This window comes from Heterodontus francisci, chromosome 4, assembly GCF_036365525.1.
Source record: "Heterodontus francisci isolate sHetFra1 chromosome 4, sHetFra1.hap1, whole genome shotgun sequence".
NCBI classification, from domain to species: Eukaryota; Metazoa; Chordata; class Chondrichthyes; order Heterodontiformes; family Heterodontidae; genus Heterodontus; species Heterodontus francisci.
In genome coordinates, this window is record NC_090374.1 from 144,692,349 (window position 1) to 144,717,729 (window position 25,381).

Here is a 25,381-nt window from a genome sequence, read left to right on the forward strand (position 1 = left end):
CAAGTGAAAGTCCGAAAGAAAGCGAATGTCACAAAGAAACTGAAAGTTTGCCAGTTTCACAGAATCCACCGGTAGAGCAAAGTGAATCAGGGTCTTTGATTAAGACTAACCAATCAATTCCACAGTCCCAACCATTAAGTGAAGTTGGTAGTCAAAGTCAAAGTTCAGGGTTGACAGTCCGAAATGTTGAGAGAGCAGAGTCAAGCTAATGGAAATGGAAGATACCCAGACAGAAAGAGAAAGAAGCCAGACAGATTATTGGAAAGTATGTAGGAAGGAAGTAGAAATAAGTTGTCCTTTCATTACTTTTTGTCAATGAAATTTTTTGTTAAGGACATACTAGTGTGAAGGAAAACATTTTTTTTTAAAAAGTAAATGGCTTTGGAAATATTGGTTATATATGTTTACATGGTGATTGCAGTTAATAACAGGCATGCAACCCAACCTGTTAATTTTCAGGATATTGTTATGGCATTCTGGGAAACTATGTACAAGTACCATTTTACATTTAATGTAAAAAAAGTTAAGTGGGGAAGGAGTGTAATATACCATATTAAACTGGCTGATTGTAATGTAATATCAGACATTTTGTATACTGCTCTCCTGCCTCTCTGCTGCCCTTTCTGTTGGGACGTGTAAAGAAAAAGCTCCAACATTCTATGTTCTATTATGTAGGTAGTTTGATCTTAGAGTAGGTTAAAGGGTTGGCACAACATCGTGGGCCGAAGGGCCTGTACTGTGCTGTACTGTTCTATGTTCTGTGGCTTCCCCCAGTAAAAACCTCATGTTAGTTTTACACTGAATACACAACAGAAACATCAACAATTCCCTTTATAAAAATGCTCAAAGGGAGGGTACCACAATGTTTAGCTCAACTTTACAGCCTCTCTCGCAAGGCAGGGATCTTAGATATACCACAGAGGTAGGAGGGTCCTCCATTCAAATATTATGTAGGGAACCCCTTCTTGACTCGGCAAAGTGCACCAGGCTTCCAGTGGGCACAATCCTGGCTGGGGTGGCTGATCTGTAGAACTTTGGCCCCATTGCAGGAATGGTACTGAAACAAGCCCTTTGATTGTTATTCATTCCAGTCTCACAATAACAAACTTGTAAAAATCTAATTAAGTTATGTTCCTGCAATTGAGGCTTCTTGCGCAACCACAACTTTAATTGCTCCACCGTTGGCGGCCGTACCTTCAGCTACCTAGGCCCTAAGCTCTGGAATTTCCTCTTAAACCTTTCTACCTCTATCTCTCCTCTTTTAAGATGCTCTTCAAGACCCAACTCTTTGACCATCATTTATCCTCAGATCGCCTCATGTGGGTCAGTATCAAATGCTGTTTGATAATTCTCCTATGACGTACTTTGGGGCATTTTACTACATTAGAGGTACTATACAAATGCAAGTTGTTGTTAGCTGGCTGTCTCCACATCTACTGTATCTTACATTTTCACAAGTTATAAGAAATCAATGAGATGGAAATTAGATGGATTCTACAAAGAGTGGGTGATCCATTTTTCCAGGTTACCATGCAGGCGCTGAACTTTAAAGTTACAGGTAAGAATTTATTACTATTAGTGGGTTCAAGGAGGGCTAGAAAACAGGTCAGAACACGGATTTGCAAGTCACAAACTGGAAATAGTGGTTATGTGCAGCCTGATAAAGGGAGAGGCTTCTGCCCACCCTTTATAAATCCAGTAGGAATCTGAGACTTTCTACCTTGGGAGTACCTGCATCTTTGGCATAGGAACAGAATGGGACAGGATTGGCAACCGGTGTGCCCAGTGCAGGGTCCCCCGAAAGATCCAGGCTGGGATTGCGGCCCCAAAAGACATAAGGGCCGGGATTTCATCTGGGCAATGGGGATCTCGGTCACTGGCTAAAGCACTGGCAAGTGCCCCGCACCACCTTTTCTGGGGAAGGCCGGCCGCATTGTGAGCCAATTAGGCACTTAAGTTCACAGTTGTGGGCCTACTCCGGGATGGAAGACCCGGCAATGGAAATCCCACCCACAGAACTGCCAGCCAATCAGAGGCCAGCAGCTCTTTAACTGAGCAGCACCACCTTGAAGGCAGTGGCTGCTTCCAGTACTGGACTCACTGGAAGCGCTGGACCCAGGCCACAGGTGAGTCAGGGCGGGAGGGGTTTCGCAAGGAAGGAGGTGTAGGGTGTTGGCAGAAAGGGCAGGGGGTGGCTCAGCGGGCCCCTCTTCCCGATGCCGGGTTCCTCGATCAAGCACTGTGCCTTTTAACGAGGGAATCCGCCCCCCACCCCCCCGCACAGAGTTGGCAAGCAATCTGCATGGGTTTGCTTGGCGTGCTCCCTATGTGGCAACAGGCCCATCCACCTCTGGGCTAATACCGTCGGCAGCAGGATGAGGCCCTTAACTGCACTTAATTTGGGTGGAGACGGGAAAGTGCCGGGAACCCCCCCACCCTGCCCAATTATATGCTCTCCCTACCTCCAAAGTCACCGTGAGGGACAGCATAAAATTCCAACACCCCCCCACCCCCCCAAACAGTGTGAAATATTCTTTTAATTTAAAGTAGCTATGGCAGTGGGCGGGGGTGTCGGGAGAGGTGGAGGGTGGGCAGGAAACATCCCCCTCCACCCCAACCCAACCACCACCATCCCAATTTGGGCATGGTATACTGCATCTTGCTACTTCCGGGTGCAAGCCGGAAACCAAGGCCTTCCTTACAGGCTATTAAAATGAAAATTGTGGATCTCCATCCCCAACATTGGAAGTTCCACTGGGGTCAGTGGTGCAGGTTCCTGATCGCATCAAGTTGCCGCACAGCACGGTGTACAAAGAAAGAACTTGAATTTATATAGTGCCTTTCATGACTTCAGCACATCCCAAAGTGCTACACAGTCAAAGATGTACTTTTTGCAGTCCAGTCGCTGTTGTAATGTAGGAAACAGCAGCCAATTTACAGACAGTATTATCTCATTGCTATTTGTGGGACAAAGACCAGATAGTCTGCTTTAGTGATGCACATTGAAGGATAATTATTAATTAGGACAGCAGGGAAAACTCCATTGCTTTTTCAAAATAGTGTCACGGGATCCTTTGCGTGACCTGAGGGGGCAAACAAGGCCTTGGTTTAAGGTCTCTCTGAAAGACGGCACTTTCGACAAGATAGCACTCCCTCAGTACTTCACTCAAGTGTCAGCCTAGATTTTGTGTTCAAGTCTCTAGAACACAATAACTTTTGACAGTGCCCTGGGATGAGCTCAGATGCAATGTAGAAAATGACTGTGGCAATTTTTGTGAGTAGATATCAACAAGTAGGAACCACCCTAGAAACACTAATTGTCAAAAACCCTGGTATTTTATATGGTTAAACAATGACTGTAAAGGCAAAAAGGTTATATTGCCATCAAAATACTGAGAAACATTTGAAGACAAATAGCTTTACATGCCCTAATTAAAATATGTTAATAACCATTAACTTTAAGCCTTGGGATGTTTTACTATGTAAGAGAAGCTATATAAATGACAGTTACTGTTGTCGTTAACTTCAGAAAATTAGTGACTTGATATTGAATTTAGCAGAAATGATTTAATATACCAAATATAATGACTCCTATGAATAACGTGTCTGATTATCTGTTGATCAGCTCATATGAGTCATTGGATTGTTGAGCTAATCCACTATGAGTCATGTGTTTTGCACCTGAGCAGTTCCCAGTTTGATGTGTTTCACTATTTGGGTGTATGTTGTGAACGATTGTGAGCACTGTCAACCACAGTGTTATTTTCTGGCAGCACAGGATGCATTCGAGACATGATGCAATCCTGATCAGTGGACTTCAAAACAAGCTTCTGATAGCCTCAGTGTGACCCTCTGAAGACTGCAGTAACAGTGCAGCAGCAGTCTGGGAAGCACAGCCTCTTGGGGTTACAACAAGTTGTGCTACTGAGTAGATAGGTGCTAAATGACGTCAGTGCCCCCACTCTGCGAGTCCCCAACTCAATCGTTTGATTATACAGCTCCAAACTTGAGGCCAGGTGAGACAGAAGGTGGCATTCATTTTGGCAGTATTATTCACAGGTCATGACTTTTACAGTAGCCGTTTGGATTCCTTGGCTGCAAAATTCGACTCTGCAGCGGCCATATTTTCTGCACCAAGGGCGCTGTTTTGCAGCCAAAATGCCATCTGTGCGCACACACTCCTGGTACAGGCCATGGCGAATGCTATTTTGAGGAGACCAATAATGGAAGCATGCGTCAGAAGTATGCAGAGCAGGCAGTCAGTCAGCATACAACGCTGGTTTGACTCTAGCAGTGCATTTTCAACCTCACCAATCCAGCTGGAGCCTTCTCCTAACTTTACACAGCTGAACATGCATTGAGCAGCGGAAGGATCCCCACCAGCACTGCTTAAAGGGATCATCAACCACTTCCAGTTTAGTTGTTGATTGATTTCTACAGGCTGTTGTTGCGTGAGAAGAGGTTTTTGGAGGCGTGTACTGCTATTTAAAGTTGGTGAAGCCCACAGGGAGTGGTGTGATATGTGGTGAAGGCCTTGGTTCTGACTTCAAGGGATCTGCTCAGACCACTTGCTCCCAGTCGTGGGTGCTGTAATTTCTATCCCCCCTTGGCCTGCAACATGACAGGGGGAATGAGCCTCGGTGACACAGAAGACGACAAGCTGCTCAAAGACGGAAGAGGGAAAGGGCTTTCAGGCGGGAGGTCATATCCACCCAGGGTCATGAGGGAGCAATTCTCCTACCTCAATCTCAGTGAGAAACAGTGTGTCAGATGCCTCCAATTCAGTAAGGGGGTGCTCACTGAAATCTGCCACATGCTGCAGGCTCACTGCAGATCAAGGACTGCACTGCCAGTTGCTGTTAAGGTGACCGGAGCCTGACCTTCATATCGGGTTCATTTCAGGCTGGAGCAGAGGGCAGTTCCAAAATTTCACAGTTTACCATCCATTGTTGTATAGGGAGGTGACTGACCTACTGTACGCAAAGAAATGGGGATACATCACCTTCTCTCTTTCCAGAGGGAAGCAGGCAGAACTTGCATGTGGCTTTGCCAGAATAGCAAGCTTTCCCGTGAGAGTGACGGCCTTTGACATCAAGGCAGCATTTGACTGAGTTTGGCATCAAGGTGCCCTAGCAAAACTGAGGTCAATGGGAATCAGGGGGAAAACCCTCCGCTGGTTGGAGTCATACCTAGCGCAAAGGAAGATGGTTGTGGTTGTTGGAGGTCAATCATCTGAGCTCCAGGACATCACTGCAGGAGTTCCTCAGGGTAGTGTCCTGAGCTCAACCATCTTCAGCTGCTTCATCAATGATCTTCCTTCAATCATAAGGTCAGAAGTGGGGATGTTTGCTGATGATTGCACAATGTTCAGCACCATTTGTGACTCCTCAGATACTGAAGCAGTCCATGTAGAAATGCAGCATGACTTGGACAATATCCAGGTTTGGGCTGATAAGTGGCAAGTAACATTCGCACCACACAAGTGCCAGACAATGACTATCTCCAACAAGAGAGAAGCTAACCATCTCCCCTTGACATTCAATGGCATTACCATGGCTGAATCCCCCACTAACAACATCCTAGGGGCTACCATTGACCAGAAACTGAACTGGAGTAGCCATATAAATACCGTGGCTACAAGAGCAGGTCAGAGGCTAGGAATCCTGCAGCGGGTAACTCACCTCCGGACTCCCCAAAGCCTATCCACCATCTACAAGACACAAGTCAGAAGTGTGATGGAATACTCTCCACTTGCCTGGATGGGTGCAGCTCCAACACTCAAAAAGCTCAACACCATCCACGACAAAGCAGCCCGCTTGATTGGCACCCCATCTACAAATATTCACTCCCTCCACCACCGACGCACAGTGGCAGCAGTGTGTACCATCTACAAGATGCACTGCAGCAACGCACCAAGGCTCCTTAGACAGCACCTTCCAAACCCGTGACCTCTACCACCTTGAAGGACAAGAGCAGCAGATGCATGGGAACACCACCACCTGCAAGTTCCCCTCCAAGTCGCACACCCTCCTGACTCTGAACTATATCGCCGTTCCTTCACTGTTGCTGGGTCAAAATCCTGGACCTCCCTTCCTAACAGCACCGTGGGTGTACGTACCCCAAATGGACTGCAGCGGTTCAAGAAGGCAGCTCACCACCACCTTCTCAAGGGCAATTAGTGATGGGCAATAAATGCTGGCCTGGCCAGCGGCGCCCACACCCCAGAATGAATAAAAAAAGATACAGGGTGCCATTGACTGCACACGTGTTGATCTGCGGGTGCTGCATCTAAATGCAGAGATGGATCTCAAGCGGAAGGGGTCCCACTCCCTCAATATCCAGCTGATGTGCGACCATGCGCAGTGCAGATCAATGCTCACTTTCCTGGCAACAGTCATGATGTCTTTATTCTGCACCAGTCTGCTGTACCTTCAGCATTTGAGCCACCGTGAAAAACCAGAGAGTGGCTACTGGGGGACAGGAACTATCCACTGACCACCTGGCTCATGACTCTGCTGCACGACCCACACACACGTGGACAGCATGCATATAATGACAGCCATGCTGCCACATGGAATGTCATCAATGAGACCATTGGGATGTTTAAGCAATGCTTCCACTGCCTGGTTTACTCTGGTGAGCCCTACAGTACTCTCGAGAGCATGAATTGAGATTCATTGTAGTCCACTGCATTCTGCACAACCTTGTCATCGTGAGGGCACAGCCCTTGTCACCAGATATACAGTGAGCAACTGAAGAGGAGGAAGAGGGGGATGTGGAGGAAAGGAGACGGAAACCGACGCATCCCCTTTTTGGCTGGACTGTCTATGATTAGCTCATTCGATTACAGTACCAGTGAACACAACCCCAAATCCCCATTCAACAACAGTCCCTTACCATCCCTATGTTTCGGACCATCACAACATAATAAAAACAGAGCAACATGGAATATTGACAGCACAGGAGGTGGCCATTTTTCCCATCATGTTTGTTTCAGCCAAGAAAGAGCTATCCAACCTAATCCCACTTTCCAGATCTTGGTCTATAGCACTGTAGGTTACAGCACTTTACTTCAATTTGAATCAAATATTAACCTGTTCCCCCTGGTTATTGACCACTCGTGCTAAGGAAATAGATCCTTCCTATCCACTTTATCCAGATTCCTCATTAAAGCTCCCCTTAGCCTTTCTCTCTTCCAAAGAAAACCACCAGAGCCTCCTATCCAATCTTCCTTCATAGCTAAAATTCTCCATTCCTGGCAACATCCTCGTAAATCTCTTCTGCATACTCTCTAGTGCAATTACATCCTTCCTGTCATACAGTGACCAAAATGCAACCAGTACTCTAGTTGTGGCCTAACTAGTGTTAAATACAAAAGCAAAATACTGCTACCACTTTCTTTTTATTTTAGTGCTTCATATAGTTCTCGCATAACCTCCCTGCTCTTACATTCTTATATTCTATTTTTATATCACCTGCAAATTTCTTAATCTTGTACCCTACATTTAAATCTAAATCATTGATATATCACAGAAATTGTTAGTGCAGGAGGTCGTCATTTGGCCTTTCATGTTTCATGTCTGCACTAGCTCTCTGAAGGAGTTTGCCTAGTGTCACTCTCCTGCCTTCTCCCTGTAGCCCTGCACATTCTTCTTTTTCAGATAACAATACAATTCCCTCTTGAATACCTCAATTGAACCTGCCTGTACCATACTGTCAGGTACTGCAATCCAGATTCTAACCACCCACTGTGCGAAAGTTTTTCCTCATGTCACTTTTGCTTCTCTTACCAAATACTTTAAATCTGTGCCTTCTTGTTCTCGATCCTTTAACGAGTGGGAACAGTTTTTCCCTATCTACCCTGTCCAGACCCCTCATGATTTTGAGCACCTCTATCAGATCTCCTCTCAGCCTTCTCCTCTCCAAGGAAAACTGTCCTAACTTCTCCAATCTGCCCAATTAACTGAAGTTCATCATTCCTGGAACCATTCTCGTGAATCCTTTCTGGGCACTCTCTAATGCCTTCATATCTTTCCCAAAGTGTAGCACCCAGAACTGGACACAACACTCCAGTTGAGGCTGAACCAGTGTTCTATACAAATTTACATAACTTCCTTGCTTTTGTACTCTATGCCCCTATTAATGAGGCCTAGGATGCTGTATGCTCTATTAAGTGCTCTCTCAACTTGTCCTGCCACCTTCAATGGTTAATGCACATATACAACTAGGTTCCTCTGCTCCTGAACCCCCTTTAGAATTGCACCCTTTATTTTATATTGTCTCTTCACGTTCTTCCTACCAAAATGAAACACTTCACACTTCTCTGCATTAAATTTTATCTGCCACTTGTCTGCCCATTCCACTAACCTGTCTTTGTCCTTTTGAAGTTCTACATTATCTTCCTCACAATTCACAATGTTTCCAAGTTTGTCATCCTCAAATTTTGAAATTGTGCCCTGTATGCCATTAACAGGAACATCAAGGGTCTTAACACCGACCCTTGGGGAACTCCACTACAGACCTTGCTCCAGTCCAAAAAACATCCATTAACTACTACTCTCCGTTTCCTGTCACTCAGCCAATTTCATATCTATGTTGCTACTGTCCCTTTTATTCCATGAGCTAAAACTTTGCTCACAAGTCTATTGTGCAGCACTTTATCAAAAGCTTTTTGGAAGTCCATGTTGTTGATATGGTGTACAATACCCTGATCAACCTTCCCCTGTTACCTCATCAAGAAACTCCAGCAAATTAAACACAATTTGCTTTTCACAAATCTGTGCTGGCTTTCTCTAATGAATCTACACCTAACCAAGTGAATGTTAATTTTGTCCCGGATTATTGTTTCAAGAAGCTTCCCCACCACTGAAGTTAAACTGACTGGCCTGTAGTTGCTGGGCTGATCTTTAAACCCTTTTTTGAACAAGAGCGTAACCTTTGCAATTGCAATTTCCACTCTCACTTCCCTCAGTATCCTTGGATGCATCTCATCCGGTCCTGGTGCCTTATCAACTGTAAGTACAGCTAACCTATCCAATACTCCTCTTTATCAATTTTAAACCCTTCCTGTGATGAATTACCTCCTCTTTTACCATGACCTGCTCAGCATCTTCTTCCTTGTTAAAGACATGCAAAGTATTCATTTAAGAGCTCAGCTATACCTCCATGCGTAAATCCCCTTTTTGCTCCCAAATCAGCCCCACTCCTCCTTTTATCCCCATGCTAATTATTCTTACTATGGATTGTTCCTTATCCATAGCCAACCTAAACCTTATGATACAATGATCACTGTCCCCTAATTGTTCCCCTACTGACACTTGATCCACGTCAATCCCAAGAACCAGATCCAGCAGTGCCTCGGTTCTCGTTGGACTGAAAACATACTGCTGTAGAAAATTCTCCTGAACACACTCTAGGAACTTTGCCCCTCTTTACACTACTACTATCCCAGTCTATATTCCAATAATTAAACTCCCCCATTATATGCACTCTATCATTCCTGCACGTTTCTGTAATTCCCTTGAAAATTTGTCCCTCTACATCTTTCCCAGTAGTTGGTAGCCTATAGACTACACTGAGCAATGTAATTGCATCTTCTTTGTTCCTCAGCTCTAGCCAAATAGATTCTGTCCTTGACCACTCTGGGACTTCCTCTTTCTCCAGCACTGCAATATTCTCCTTAATCAAAACTGTTACCCCTCCCCCTTTCCTTCCTTTCCTATCTTTCATGAACGTCTTGCATCAAGGAATATTTAGCACCCAGTCCTGCCTTTCTTTGAGCCAGGTGCCTATTATCACCACATCATCATACGTGCAGCTTACCAACCTTATTTGTGCCACTCCACACATTCCCATACATGCACAATAACACCAAAATAGACTTTATTACTCACCCTGTTACTATGACCCTACCTAATACGATACTATTTCCTACTCTAACGCAATCTGTCTCTCCCAATTTTCTGTGCATCTTGGTGTTCTTCTCTTGTATCTTCTGGTTCCCATGCCCCTGCTAAGTTAGCTTAAAACCTCCCCAATAGCACTAGCAAATCGCCCCGCAAGGCAATTTGTCACAGCTCTATTCAGAAGCAACCCGTCTGGCCTGTACAGATCTCATCTCCTCCAGAACTGGTCCCGGTGTCCCAGGAATCTAAAGCCCTCCCCGCTGCATCATCTTTTTCGCCCCTTTTCATCTGCTCTATCCTATTTCTATACTCACTTGCGCATGGTACCTGCAGTAATCTGCAGATTAGTAATTTGAGGTCCTGCTAGTTAATTTCTTACCCATGTAACGATCAGGTAAGAAAGAGGTCGAGGGTTCCCTCTTAGCCGTCACCTGGTCTTACCGTAACAGGGTTTAATTTGTAATACACCGTGTTTTATCTCCCCCTTGGTGAATCCTTGTTCATTGCTTTCCAATTGTAAGGCAAAGAAAGCAGCCAAATAGGTTTTCTTAGGTTTAAAGAAGAAAGGTTGAACTTTATTAAACTTAAACTCTAATTCGGTTAACACCTACGGATATGCCACACACCCACGCTAGCATGCATACACGATACACACATGCAGATAGAGACAGAAAAGAGCAAAAGAAAACCTGTTTGGCTGGTTACTTTGCCTTACAATTGGAAAGCAGTGAACAAGGATTCACCAAGGGGGAGGTAAAACACGGTGTATTACAAATTAAACCCTGTTACGGTAAGACCAAGTGAAGGAAAAAGTTTGAGGCAATATCTAAAGATGGTTTTAGTTACTGTTCTTCAAGCTTGCTGTAAAGTCCTTGATTGTAGGTAGCTCTTGCTTTTCGTTGTGGTCCAGTATTCTTGTTAAACCTTGTTCGATGCAGGAGACTTTTCACTCGAGGTTCACGCCTTCAGTGGATTTGGAGTTCCGTGATAAAGAGATGGGAGCAGACAGGACAGGCTTTCTCAGTCGAAAAGCAAACAGTCTCTCTTTTCCCAAACTCTCTGTACAATTCAAAAGAAACTCAGGTTGCCCAGCAGGATAATCATGTGACTAGTTGGTTTGACCATCTTAGCAGTCATCCTGGAATGTGAGCTTCCTTACCTGCAATGTCTGGTGATCAAAGTCCGTTGTGGGTTGAATGTGTCAGGGAATGGTCCTTTGTCTCCACAAGCACTGTCTATTAGTATGTAAAAGCTTTTTTACAGTCACGGCTGATTTGCTTAACAAGTTATTTCCTTGCGCCAGCAACAGTTTAAAATCAATGTTTATATGACAACATTAATATGCCTCATTCTTGGCAGGCAGGGGTCTGCATGACACCTCGCTCCCTAAACTCTGACTGCAGGACCACATCCCTCTTCTTATCCATGCCGTTGGTTCCAATGTGGAAGGCTTATTTTAATCATTTTCACAAGCTCCCAATGGGAATCTCATCTCTGTCAAAGAGCCTACTGCAGAGTGAACAGCACAGAAGTAGGTCATTCAACCTCTTGAGCCTGTTTTGCCATTCAAAGACTTCTTAGCTGATCTGTATCTTAAATGCATCCACCTACTTCAGGAGTGGGATTGAAGGAAAGTCACTGCTGCAGACCTCAGCTGCCTGCTGCAACACAGCCTGGACAGCTGCCTCTGAGTCAGTCAAAGGAAGTTATTTCCGCACATCTTCTGCCAAAGTTATGGTGGTCAATTTTGAATCCCCACCCCTCCAAGGAAATTCCCAGTAAAACTTTTATTCCCCCACCACTAACAATTCTCACTTGAGAATCACAAAAAAAAGTTAGATGGGTTTAACTGTTCAGTTAACTATTGGATTTAATAACAGTGACTCGCACTCTCTACAATGGCTGACGCCATTGCCGGGGACGGACAGCCCACCCGTCCACATCACCGAGGTGGGCGATCCATCCCAGCTATTTAAATGAGCCGCAGCTTTCAATATTGGGGTAGCTCCTCGACGTTTGGACCGCCATTGTTTTTGGCGCACCATAAATTTCTGCCCAATATTTCCTTTAGCACCATAGCTTAGCTTCTCTACAACTTCCCTTTCTGATGAATCAGTGCTCAGTTTGTGACATATGGATGAGATCACAAACCAGGTCGACAGAGGATTCAGTTTTTTTGTTCAAAAATAAAGACATTTGCCATAAATCTCTTTTTCTCAATACAGGAGATGTAATATCAATCAGGACTGGAAGAGTCAGAATTTGAATGTTTTTCATATTGAAAAAGAGGTATTTTTGCCTTTTCACTGTACTTTTTGTCATTTTACGGTGGTTGAACAAAAAAGGATTGTAAAATCACCAATGAAAGGAATGCATGAAGCCACTGTTCAGGAAATGAGTCACTCTGCATTGGACCTGAAATCTGAGTCCATATGTGCAACAACCTGAGATAAATACAACACCATTGTCTGTGAAAAGCTGAAGAGAATGCAGTGCAAGTATCACACTTCAACCATGTTCCACGAAGATTGAGAGTAAACAAACTTGCAAGGCTCTTTTTAAAAAAACCCAAAGCCAGTTCTAAAAAGGATCTTAACACCTGAAGCTTGAACCATCACAGTAATACATTATGGGCGGATTTTAACTCCCAAACATGGTTGCATTAATGTCAGGTCAGAGGTTAAAATTCAGAAAAATCTGAAACAGAAACCCAACCCGCCCACTCCAGTTTTAATGGAGATGGGGTGAGGATCAGCTGACCAATCTGCTCACAGGAAGCGATTTGGTTATTTAAATATTATACTGAGGCTGTAAGCCTTCATCGTAACAGTCGTTCCATTGTTAAACTCGCATTGGCCAGGTTTTCCAGGCCTCGGGAAACCCAGCAAGTGAAAGGAGATGAAAAGGACTAAATCCATTAGTTAAATACCTTTACAGAACTGATTGTGGGCCAGGAGGAACAAGAGTACTTTTTCCAGGCCTGACAAGCTACACAGTAAACCACCCTTCCTGCGATCTCGATGTTCTCCCTCACCCCCACCGCCAATTCCCCGGACCATTATCTGCTCCCCTACAACCACCATCAGATGCCAATATCTTCCACCCTGCCCAACTACCATCTACTTCCCCACCACCATCAGACTCCTCGACCACCATAGATGATCAGAGAGAGCCAGCATGGATTTGTAAATGTTAGGTCATGTCTAATGAAGGTAGTTGAATTTTTTGATCCTGCCCAGGGATCTGTACTGGGGCCTCAGATTTTCACAATATTTATAAATGGCTTGAATTAAGGAATTGAGATCTGTATATCTAATTCTCTGATGACGCTGTTAGGTAACACAGTAAATAGCGTAGATAGGATCAGAAAGTTGTCAAGGGACAGTGATAGACTAAGTGAGTGGGCAAAACTTTGGCAGATGGAGTTTAATGTGGGGGACATGAGGTCAACTGCTTGGCACCTAAGATAGTTGCGTATTTTATAAATGGCAAGATAGAAACTGTGAATGAGCAGAAATTTAGGGGGCGAAGTACAGAAATCACAAAAGATTCATAGACAGGAACAAAAGAAATTAAAAAGGCTAATGAAATATTTGCCTTTATCACAAAAGAGTTAGAATAGAAAGAGGTAGAAGTTACATTACAGCTGTAAGATTTCTGGTCAGACCATATCTGGATTACTGTATTTGGATCTGGGCAACACACAGGGGGAAGGATATCTTGGCCTTGGAAGCAGTGTAGCTCAGATTCACCAGTATGAAACCAGGCCTAAAAGGGTTAAATTGTGAAGACAGGTCACTTAGGCTAGGTTTGTATTCACTTGAGCTCTAATCATGTGCTGCTGAAATCCTCATTCATGCACTTGTTACCTCCAGACTTGACTATTACAACACACCCCTGGCTGGTCGCCCACATTCTACCCTCCATAAACTTGATGTCATCCAAAGCTCTGCTGCCCACATCTTAACTCGCACCAAGTCCCGTTCCCCTATCACCCCTGCGCTCACTAACCTACATTGGCTCCCGGTGAAGCAACATTTTAAAATTCTCAAACAAAAACAAGAAATGCTGGAATCACTCAGCAGGTCTGGCAGCATCTGTGGAAAGAGAAGCAGAGTTAACATTTCGGGTCAGTGACCCTTCTTCGGAACTGACAAATATTAGAAAAGTCACAGATTATCCTGGATTTCCCTCCCTACACCTCTCCACCTCACCTACCTCTTTTAATCTGTGACTTTTCTAATATTTGTCAGTTCCGAAGAAGGGTCACTGACCCGAAACGTTAACTCTGCTTCTCTTTCCACAGATGCTGCCAGACCTGCTGAGTGATTCCAGCATTTCTTGTTTTTGTTTCAGATTTCCAGCATCCGCAGTATTTTGCTTTTATTTTAAAATTCTCATCCTGGTTTTCAAATCCCTCCATGGCCTTGCTCCTATCTCAGTAATCTCCTCCAGCTCCATAACACTCGGAGATATTTGCTCTCACCTAATTTAGACTACCTGAGCATCCCTGATTTTAATCGCCCCACCATTGGTGGCCACGCCTTCAGTTGCCTAGGCCCCAGGCTCTGGATTTCCCTCCCTACACCTCTCCACCTCACCTTCCTCTTTTAAGAGGCTCCTTAAAGCCTACCTCATTGACCAAGCATTTGGTTATCTGACTTAATATTTACGTGGTTTGGTGTCATATTTTGTTTTATAATGCTCCTATGAAGCGCCTTGGGATGTTTTATTATGTTAAAGGTGCTATATAAGTTGTTGTTGTAATGATGATTAAAAGATTTGATAGGACAGATGGAGAGATATTATTTCCTCTGGCAGCAGAGTCCAGAGCAAGGGAGCGTTACCTTAAAATTAGTGCCAGACTGTTTAGCGGTGTTGTCGGGAAGCATTTCTTCACACATAAGTTATTGAAAATCTGGAACTCTCTCCAACAATAAACTGTTGAAGCTAGTTCAATTGAAAATTTCAAAACTAAGACTGATAGATTTTGGTTAGGCAAGGGTATTAAGTGTATATGGAATAAGACAGATAGATGGAATTAAGTTGCAGATCAGCCATGAACTAACTGAATATCAGAACAGACTTGAGACTCAATGGCCTCCTATATTCCTTCCTATATATTTTGTACTTTAAAATACTGTGCTACTTCTGCAGATAATTGTTCACTGCACAAGTTAGTGTGACTATAGACTTGTATTTAAATAGCTTAATAGTGCAAATGTTTTTGGAGTGTGGCATTTTGTGGCATGTCCTGTTTGTTAGGCTTTTTTTCCTCACCCTTCAGTTTGAAAATTATTACGTTACAAATTATTGGGTATGTAATCTGATAACAGCATGGTGAGGGCAAACTGGCATCTGGAACCTTGGTGAATGGCGGGACCAATAGTCTATTCTCTTTAACCAATGACATGTAAGGATAGAGAAAGAAACAGAGGAAACAGGAAAGGAGTGAATTTGAGTCAAATTCGGTTCAGTAAGAGAAAGAGAGAGGGAAAGGAAGATTGGATTCAGACAGAGTGAAGACAGACTGAAAGGATTTCTTTTTAGGAATTATTATTAATTTTAAAATCCAGTAAGAACAATTTACCACCTGCAGGAATGACACTCCACAGTTTCAATTGTTCCCTTTGTAGGCTGGAGAGTTTGAGTACCATTGCACGGACACAAATCTCAATTAAAAGAGCCTCAATGTCATTAGCTACCAGTACTAACTTTCTGCAGCCAATTTAATTCACTTTAACCATGCAAGTCCAGCAATTTCTTGAAACTCACAGAGAGGTTGAGGGACAGCTGCGGTTTTGTGAGGCTAATGGCAGAGCATCGCAAATTGTCCAGAAATTTGAGGCAATTGCAGCTCAAGGGACATCTCTTCCTCACTACGAATTGCTGGGTTATTTACCTAGGGATGAGCACTTTAACCTCGCTGTCATTTGCCAGCAAATTCTGACTCATTATAGAGAGTACCAATTTCAATGGAATTGCTCCTGCTTCTCCTAGCTCCACAGAAATAAGTTTTAAATTTGCCTCTGCTTTATGTCCACCAGGTTTTACTGAGTACAGTGCCTGTGGCCATTAAAATTACATTGGGATCCTAATGACATCATTGTACCCTGATTTACATTTATTTAGGAAACTCCTGCATGAATCAAGCAAGTGCCGAAGAAAACACTGGCATTAAAACTGCCACAGGGTAATAAAAGAGTGTTAAGTGTGCCTCTGGGCTTCTGTCACACGAAGGGCATTCCCTTGTCTGTGTAAACTTGCCAAGGAACAGCATTTCCACTTTTGGAAAGGTGTATTTACAATTGGCAGGTTTAATTCTATTGTTTATATTAGAAATATGAGCACAGGAATTTATAAAGGAATTACATTAAAATAAGGACTGAGTTTATGATTGGACTGAATGACTTCATGATGGGGATTGAATTACATCTGAGCCCCCAGTCCAACTATCACCTGTTTTTTTACCCTTCACCGTCGCCGCCCCCCCCCCCCGGCCTTCACCTCAGGATGATACTTGGGTGTAACTCCCTGTGCAATGCCACAGCAGATCAACCAGTGCTTTATGTTTGCAAAACTCACCAAGGTTTCTTCGACAGCACCTTCCAAACCCGTGACCTCTACTGCCTAGAAGGAAGGCAGCAGACACATGGGAAAACCATCAGCTGCAAGTTCCCCTCCAAATTACTCACCGTGCTGACTTGAAACATCACCACCATTCCTTCACTGTCGCTGGGTTAAAATCCTGGAACTCCCTCCCTAGCAGCACTGCAGGTGTACCTACACCACATGGACTGCAGCGGCTCACCATCACCTTCTCAAGGATAATTAGGGATCCTTGCCAGTGATGCTCACATTCCAAGAACAAATTTAAAAAAACAAACCCTTCCTTTTTGTTCTTTCCACCACCCTCCGCAACCACCCCCCCACTGCCACCTCCGCCTTTCTCAGTCTCTGCACATGCTTAAAACCCATTACGTCTGTAACATTTTCCAGTTCTTATGAAAAGGTCACCATGGTCTCTCCACAGATGCACCCAACCTGCTGAGTATTTCCAGTATTTTCTATTTATACGGTAGTGCTAATGGGGTTTGGTGTGACTGTTCATTGGTAACATGTACTGTATGCTTGTCCCAGGGTGAATGAGAATATTAATTGAAGTAGTTATCTAATAGATGTTGCTGGATTTATCCTCCTTGCTGCAGCTCTAGCAGACCTAGCAACTTTTAGCCTTGGATTTATCAACATCCTTTTTAACACCTTCCTCACCCTCCACATCTAGCTGTTACATGTTGACTCCCCTTCAGAACACATCACTTTGCATCATGCAGCACATTACTATCATATCATTTTGGATACCTTTGCAGGGCTGGATAACAGGACATCACCAGACTGTCCAAGCAGAAAAACCATTGCTTCAGCATGCCTATAGTCTGGTTGATTTGCATCCTTGTTGGGACAACTGCTCATATTTTCTGTCATACTTCATGCATTTCAAACTGGCACCATGGCTCAAAAGGATATCTCTGCTCTCCAGGAGGCAATCTCCTTGTCCTCAAATAAATGGGAGAGCTATCGACTGCCAATGACTAAATACATCGTGGCTGTTTCCAGACTACCTGGCAGCTACATGTATGATGTAGTGCCTGATAGTCATATGAAACCTGCAGGTTACCTGGATGGAACCCCTTCCTATCCATAAATCCCACTGCATTCCAGAAAGGAACTTATGAGGTCACATGAGTTCTTGGCAACCCAGTCACCCTGAAAACGTGAACAATTCTCTCCTACTGCTGGTGGCTTCCTTTGGAAAACTGATAAGTGAATTTGTCCTGCAAAACTAACTGTAGGTGAACTGCAGACCCACTGATCTGACAGATGTCAGCTAAGCCAGATGGAAAGGCACCTGCGACATAGACATGGGCAAAGCCGCCCAATAGGAAATGCAAGGCAGGGAAGCCCTGCCCTCTTTTACATCGTGTTCAAACCCTTATCGAGGCCTGCATGCTCCAGCAGGACAAGGTGCTCAAGCACCCAGCACAGCCTACTGAGGAAAATAATAGGCAGTATGATCCCTTTGAACATTTTCAAAGCAATGCCTCTTTCCCAAATCTCACAACCCTGCCCCCAAGGTGTCATCATACGGTTGTATATTCAAGCAGAACATCTCCCCCATCATGACATCAATTGGAAACATTTTTCTTTTTAAAAAGCACATCTCCTGAAATCTGAAATCAAATGGAACAGGCAGTGGAAATCTGAAGGGCTGCTTTACCAATTATCCAATGGCAATCAGAACTAACCAAGAAAATTCTCTTGTAAAATAAGCCACCAATAAAAAAAAATTGGCACTGGTAAGGTTCCATCCAACAAACAAGTCATTCCTTTTCAAACTAGAAATTCCGAAGTTCCCCACTCGTTTATTGATGCAGATGGTGTAGTTTCCATAAACTAACTCACATTACCATAACTCATTCGGTTTGAAATTGTTTTACAGAAACAAAACTGATCAAACCACATCCTGAATGAGCCAGGATTCTGAACACAATCACGAGCTAATGCTTTCCTTATGCATATATATTAAATCTGTGAAACAGATTTGGACCTCCTACATCCAGAGCTCTCCAGTTTAAACTAAATTTAGGCTTTAAACTAAATGGTGGGGGTGGGGGAGGGGGGTGGGGGAGGGTTCAATTGAAGGGAAGTTTAAAAAGTCGAATAGTAATGAGAAAGCAGAGGTGCAGGATAGTGAAGGAACATATATTAATCAGAGTGACAGGAAGGGACAGAGAATACAAGCACAACAGTACAGCAGAAATTAGAACCAGAGTAGGTAAAAATGGTAAAAAGTCAAAGTTTAAATGCACGTAGCATTTGTAACCAGATAGATGAGCTGACAGCACAGATAGAAATAAATGATTATGATTTGATAGCCATCACTGAGACGTGGTTACAGGATGACCAGGGCTGGAAACTCAATGTTCAAAGATATTCAATGTTCCGGAAGAATAGGCAGAAAGGAAAAGGAGGTGGGGTAGTTTTGCTATTAAAGGAAGGGATCAGTGCAGTTGTGAGTAATGATATAGGTGTAATAGATCATGATGTAGAATCAGTTTAGGTGGAAATAAGAAATAGCAAGGGAAAAAAATCACGGTGGGAGTGGTCTATAGGCCCCCGAAGAGTTGCCTCTCTGTAGGACAAGATATAAACAGGAAATAATGGAGGCGTGTAAGAAGGGCACTGCAATTATCACGGGTGATTTTAATCTGCATATAGACTGGACAAATCAAATTGGCAAAAGCTGTATGGAAGACAAATTTGTAGAATGCCTCAGGGATTGTTACTTAGAGCAATATGTTGCAGAACCAGGGAACAACTATTTTAGATTTGGTAATGTGTAATGAGGTAGGATTAATAAGAGATCTCATAGTTAAGGATCCTTTAGGGGGAAGCGATCATAACATGGTAGAATTTCAAATTCAGTTTGAGGGCGAGCAACTCAGGTCTCAAACCATTGCCTTCAACTTAAACAAGGGCAATTACAGAGGTATGAGGAAAGAATTGTCTAAAGCGGGCTGGGAAAATAGACTACAGGGAAAGTCAGTGGATGAGCAGTCGCAAACATTTAAGCAGATATTTCATAACACTCAGCAAACATTTATTCCAGTCAGAAGGAAGGACTCAAAGAAAACGATGAACCACCCGTGGATAACAAAGGAAGTTAAGGAAAGTATCAAATCAAGAGCAAAGGTGTACAATGCAGCAAAAACGAGTGGTAGGCCAGAGGATTGGGAAGTTTTTAGAAACCAGCAGCGGATGACTAAAAAACTAATAAAGAGGGAAAAAATTGATTATAAGGGTGGGCGGCACAGTGGCGCAGTGGTTAGCACCGCAGCCTCACAGCTCCAGCGACCCGGGTTCAATTCTGGGTCCTGCCTATGTGGAGTTTGCAAGTTCTCCCTGTGTCTGCATGGGTTTCCTCCGGGTGCTCCGGTTTCCTCCCACATGCCAAAGACTTGCAGGTTGATAGGTAAATTGGCCATTAGCAATTGCCCCTAGTATAGGTAGGTGGTAGGGAAATATAGGGACAGGTGGGGATGTGGTAGGAATATGGAATTAGTGTAGGATTAGTATAAATGGGTGGTTGATGGTTGGCACAGACTTGGTGGGCCGAAGGGCCTGTTTCAGTGCTGTATCGCTAAACTAAAAAAGAGTAAATTGGCAAGAAATATAAAAACAAACAGTAAGAGCTTCTATGGGTATATTAAAAAGGAAGAGAGTAGCTAAAGTAAGTGTGGGGCCCTTAGAGGACGAGAATGGGGAATTAATAACAGGGAAATGGCAGATAATTTAAACCAAAATTTTGCATCAGTCTTCACGGTGGAGGACAGTATAAACATCCCAACAATAATAGATGAATAAGGTGTAAGTGGGAGGGAGGACCTTGTAGCAATCTCCATCGCGAGGGAAAAGGTGCTGGACAAACTGATGGGACTAAAGGCAGACAAGTCACCAGGATCCGATGGCCTGCACCCAAGGGTTTTAAAAGAAGAGGTGGCATTGGTCATAATATACCAAAACTCACTGGATTCCGGTAGGGTACCAGCGGATTGGAAAACCGCTAATGTGACACCCCTATTCAAGAAAGGAGGGAGGCAGAAAGCAGGAAACTATAGACCAGTTAGCTTAACATCAGTTATGACATCATAACAGAGTGTAGTGTATCCAAATTTGCTGATGATACAAAAATAGGTGGGAAGGCATGTTGTGATGAGGACACAAAGAATCTGCAAAGGGATATAGATAGGTTAAGTGAGTGGGCAAAAACTTGGCAGATGGTATTCAATGTGGGAAAGTGTGAGGTCACACTAAAAAGGCAGATTATTATTTAGATGGAGAAAGACTACAAAGTACTGTAGTACAGAGGGATCTGTGTGTTCTTGTGCATGAAACGCAAAAGGTTAGCATGCAGGTGCAGCAAGTAATTAGGAAGGCAAATGGACTTTTGGCCTTTATTGCTAGGGGGTTAGAGTTTAAAAATAGGGAAGTCCTGTTACAACTGTACCGGGTGTTGGTGAGGCCACACCTGGAGTACTGCGTACAGTTTTGGTCCCCATATTTAAAAAAGGATATACTAGCATTGGAGGCAGTTCAGAAAAGGTTCACTAGGCTGATTCCTGGGATGAAGGGGATGTCTTATCAAGAACAGCTAAACAGGTTAGGCCTTTATTCATTGGAGTTTAGAAGAATGAGAGGTGACCTTATCGAAACATGTAAGATTTTAAGGGGGCTCGACAGGGCAGATGCTGAGAAGATGTTTCCACGAGTGGGGGAATCTCGAACTAGGGGACATAACTACAGAATAAGGGGCACACATTTAAAACTGAGATACAAAGGAATTTCTTCTCTCAGAGGGTGGTGAATCTCTGGAATTCTCTGCCTCAGAGAGTTGTGGAGGCTAGGTCACTACATGTATTTAAGGAGGAGGTAGATAGATTTTTGAAATCTCGGGGAGTTGAGGGTTAGGCAGAGCAGGCCCAAAAGAGAAGTTGAGGACTGGGACAAATCAGCCATGATCTTATTGAATGGCAGGGCAGGCTTGAGGGGCTGAATGGCCTACTCCTGCTCCTATTTCTTATGTTCTTAAACTTGATCTGCCACAAAACAGATGTAGGTGCAATGTCTATAATGCATCGGTTTCCTGTAAACTGATGAAGATGGAACAGGAATCAAAGGATTTTTACACCCATTTATCTAGTGATATAAGCAGAATACAGCAACAACCAAAATGTATAGTAATTTGATTGCCTTAAACAATAGCCAAAGCTTTATTTTTCCCACACTTGTCTTCTTTGACAAATAAAAAAAAACATTCCAGCACAGAAAAAGAAAGTTTACTAAATATATGGTCTGCTGTAAATCACACTGGAACATATCACAGCATCAGAAAAATGTCACCTTGCTGAAATAGTGAGTGGTTAAGGTTTATTTTATAGAAACATTTAGATTGATGAGCATATTTGACTAGCTACCAGAATTTCTCAGCATTTTTATTGCTTCCTCTTGTTATGGTTTGGTCATGTTCTTTTAAATTCACTTTTAGGTCCACTACAGTTTAGTTTGTTTCTTTGCCTAATCTTCTGTTCACTTCCCTTCTTACAATTTCAGTGGGAAAGAGAAGGGAGGAAATTAAATTGCTGAAGCAACACATTTAAAAGAACAAGAAAGCAGGTTAGCCAAGGGTAGTTATCCGCAACTAGGAATGAGTCCTTGGGTTTGAAAGGTCTGAAGTCTGCTTCTTCCAAAGCCAACTTTGAAAGCTGCGGTTTGCATTTCAAAGTGGTGGTAATTCTCATCCAAGCACAGTGCTTCTAATGAAGCCGCTCTGTAAAGGTTCCCTTGTATGTTGTCCACATCTTACCACAAACAAACCATAGGGTATTGCCCTCCCCCAAACTCTCTGAAAAAAATGACTAAACAAACCAAATTCTCAGTGGAAACTGAAACAAATAAAATGTTTTCTGACTTGAAACCACACTCAGATTCTCGTGCCACTAAATATGCTGCATGGACATACTGTCTTTTCACCTATCTTGCTCAAGCACATCCCAAAATGAACAATGCGCGAGTGGAAGAGGTAGGGAGAGGGAGTGGGATGCGAACCCTTGTAAATACAATCAAGAGAAAAAGAGGTCTTCAATTTATGAAGATGTTAAGAACAGACCATTATTCTTGTTTATTTCTTTACAACCTTTCAATGAAAGATTTCACTTGTGCAGGGGTTGCTCATAATGGTTTGGAGGGGAAGGCGGAACAGAAAATCAGGAGATAGAATATTCACATGCAGCTCCAATTGTCACTTATTTTCCTGTTTAATAACCACAACACACAGTAAGTTACCCCCTGACCCCAATTTGGAATGCTCAAATGTTACGCCCACACTCAAACTTTGACATCTCCTTTACAAACAATGTAGAATTAAAATTACCTGTCAATGAATTGGTCAAGTATGACAATATCACCAGGCTGGATTTCTTCCTGCAGTGAGCCACAGGCAGTAGTGGCAATAATATGGGTGCATCCCTCCTGCTTCAATGCCCAGATGTTTGCTCGAAAGTTGACATTTGTTGGCATAATTGTGTGCCTCCTCCCATGTCTATGAAATAAAGGAAAATCAATTATAGAAGATCCTACTGGGGGCGGTAAATACAGTACATATTCTCTAAAAAATTTATGGAAGAAAGCAGACAGTTTTTCCATGTGAATATACACACACATATAAACACAGAGTGTTTATAAAGTCCTTGTGCAACTTTACACTTTAATCATAAGAAATCGGAGCTGGAGTAGGCCATTCAGCCCCTCGAGCCTGCTCCACCATTCAATAAGATCATGGCTGATCTGATTATGGCCTTAACTTCACTTTCCTGCTGCCTCTTCCCCACCACTACCCACCCCACCCCCCCACCATAACCCTCAACTCCCTTGTCAATCAAAAATCTGTATAGCTCAGCCTTGAATATATTCAATGGCCCAGTCTTCACTGTTCCCTGTGGTAGAGAATTCCAAAGATTAAGAAATTCCTCCTCATTTCCATCTTAAAACAGAGTCACCTTATTTTGAAACTATGCCCCTAGTTCTAGATTTCTCCACCAGGGGAACATCCTCTCAGCATCTACCTGTCAAGCCCTCTCAGAACCTTACTTGTTTCAATAAGATCACCGCTAAACTCCATTCAGTATACATGCAACCTTTCCTCATAAGACAGCTCCTTCATCTCAGGAATCAGCCTAGTGAACCTTCTCTGAACTGTTTCCAATGCAAGTATATTGCTCCTAAAAGAGACCAAAACTGTACTCTAAATGCAGTCTCATCAATGCCCTGTACAGGTGTAGCAAGACTTCCCTACTTTTATACTTCATCCCCCCTGCAATAAATGCCAACATTCCATTTGCCTTCATAAGTACTTGATGTATCTGCTTTTTGTGATTCATGTATAAGAACACCCAGAACCCTCTGTTCCACAGCATTCTGCGGTCTCTTTCCATTTAAATAATATTCACCTTTTCTATTCTTCCCACCAAAGTAGACAACCTCACATTTTCCCACATCATATGCCATCTGCCAAATTTTTGGCCACTCACTTAATCTATCTATATCCCTTTGTAGACTTTGAGCCCTCCTCACAACTTGCTTTCCTACCTATCATTGTATTGTCAGCAAATTTGACTACAATACACTCAGTCCTATCATCCAAGTCATTAATATAGATCGTAAATAATAGAGGTCCCAGCACTGATCCCTGTGGCACACCACTAGTTACAATTTGCCAACCTGAAAATGAACAATTTCTCCTGACTCTGTTCCTGTTAGTTAGCAATCCTCTATCCATCCTAATATATTTCCCCAATACCATGAGCGATCTTGTGTAGTAACCTTTTATGTGGCATCTTATTGAATGCCTTTTGGAAATCCAAATACACTACATCTACTGGTTCCCGTTTATCCATCCTGCTTGTTACATCCTAAAAGAACTCTAATAAATTTGTCAAACACAATTTCCCTTTCATAAAACCATGTTGACTCTGCTTGATTGTATTATGATTTTCGAACTGTCCTGCTACTGCTTCCTTAATAATGGATTTCAGCATTTTCCCAATGACAGATGTCAAGCTAACTGACCTATAGTTTCCTGCTTTCTGTTTCCCTCCTTTCTTGAATAGGGACATTACATTTGCAGTTTTCCAATCTGCAGGGACCTTTCCAGAATCTAGGGAATTTTGGAAGATTACAAACATCATCTCTGTAGCCACTTCTTTTAAAACCCGAGGATGCAGGTCCAGGGACTTGTTAGACTTTCGTCCTATTAGTTTTCCAAATCCTTTTTCTCCATTGATAATGACCGTTTTAAATTCCTCCTCCCCTTTTGCCTCTTGATTTTCTATTATTCTTGGGATGCTTTTTGTGCCTTCTACCGTGAAGCCAAATACAAAATACTTGTTCAAAGGCGCTACCATTTCCATGGTTCCCATTATTAATTCCTTAGCTTCATCCTCTAAGGGACCATTGCTTACTTTGGCTATTCTCTTCCTTTTTATATACTTGCAGAAGCTCTTATCATCTGTTTTTATACTTATTAGTTTACTCTCATACTCTAATTTCTACCTTTTCTTTTAAACCATCCTTTGCTGGTTTCAAAATGTTCCCAATCTTCTGGCCTACCATTTATCTTTGCAGCACTGTACGTCTTTTCTTTTGACTTGATACCATCCTCAACTTCCTTATTCAGTCATGAATGTTGCATCCTTCCCATAAACTCTTTCTTCCTCAATAGAATATATCTTTGTTGAGAGTTATGACATATCTCTTTAATAATTTTGGATATGCACATGGTAGAAACTTTTCATCCAATTGTTAATTGAGTTCCTATGTGATGCATTTTTCCTATACCGAGCAGTGAATTTTCTTATGTT

The 25,381-nt window shown here is 43.0% G+C and overlaps 1 protein-coding gene across 1 annotated transcript in view; it reads right to left on the minus strand.

Annotated features, from left to right (window-relative positions):
- Positions 1 to 25,381, minus strand: part of mtap (methylthioadenosine phosphorylase) — a 229,590-nt gene that overhangs the window by 153,667 nt on the left and 50,542 nt on the right. Inside the window, exon 4 of the mRNA XM_068030256.1 lies at positions 22,897 to 23,064. Coding sequence (XP_067886357.1) covers positions 22,897 to 23,064 — 168 coding nt within the window. The remainder of the gene's footprint in view (positions 1 to 22,896; positions 23,065 to 25,381) is intronic.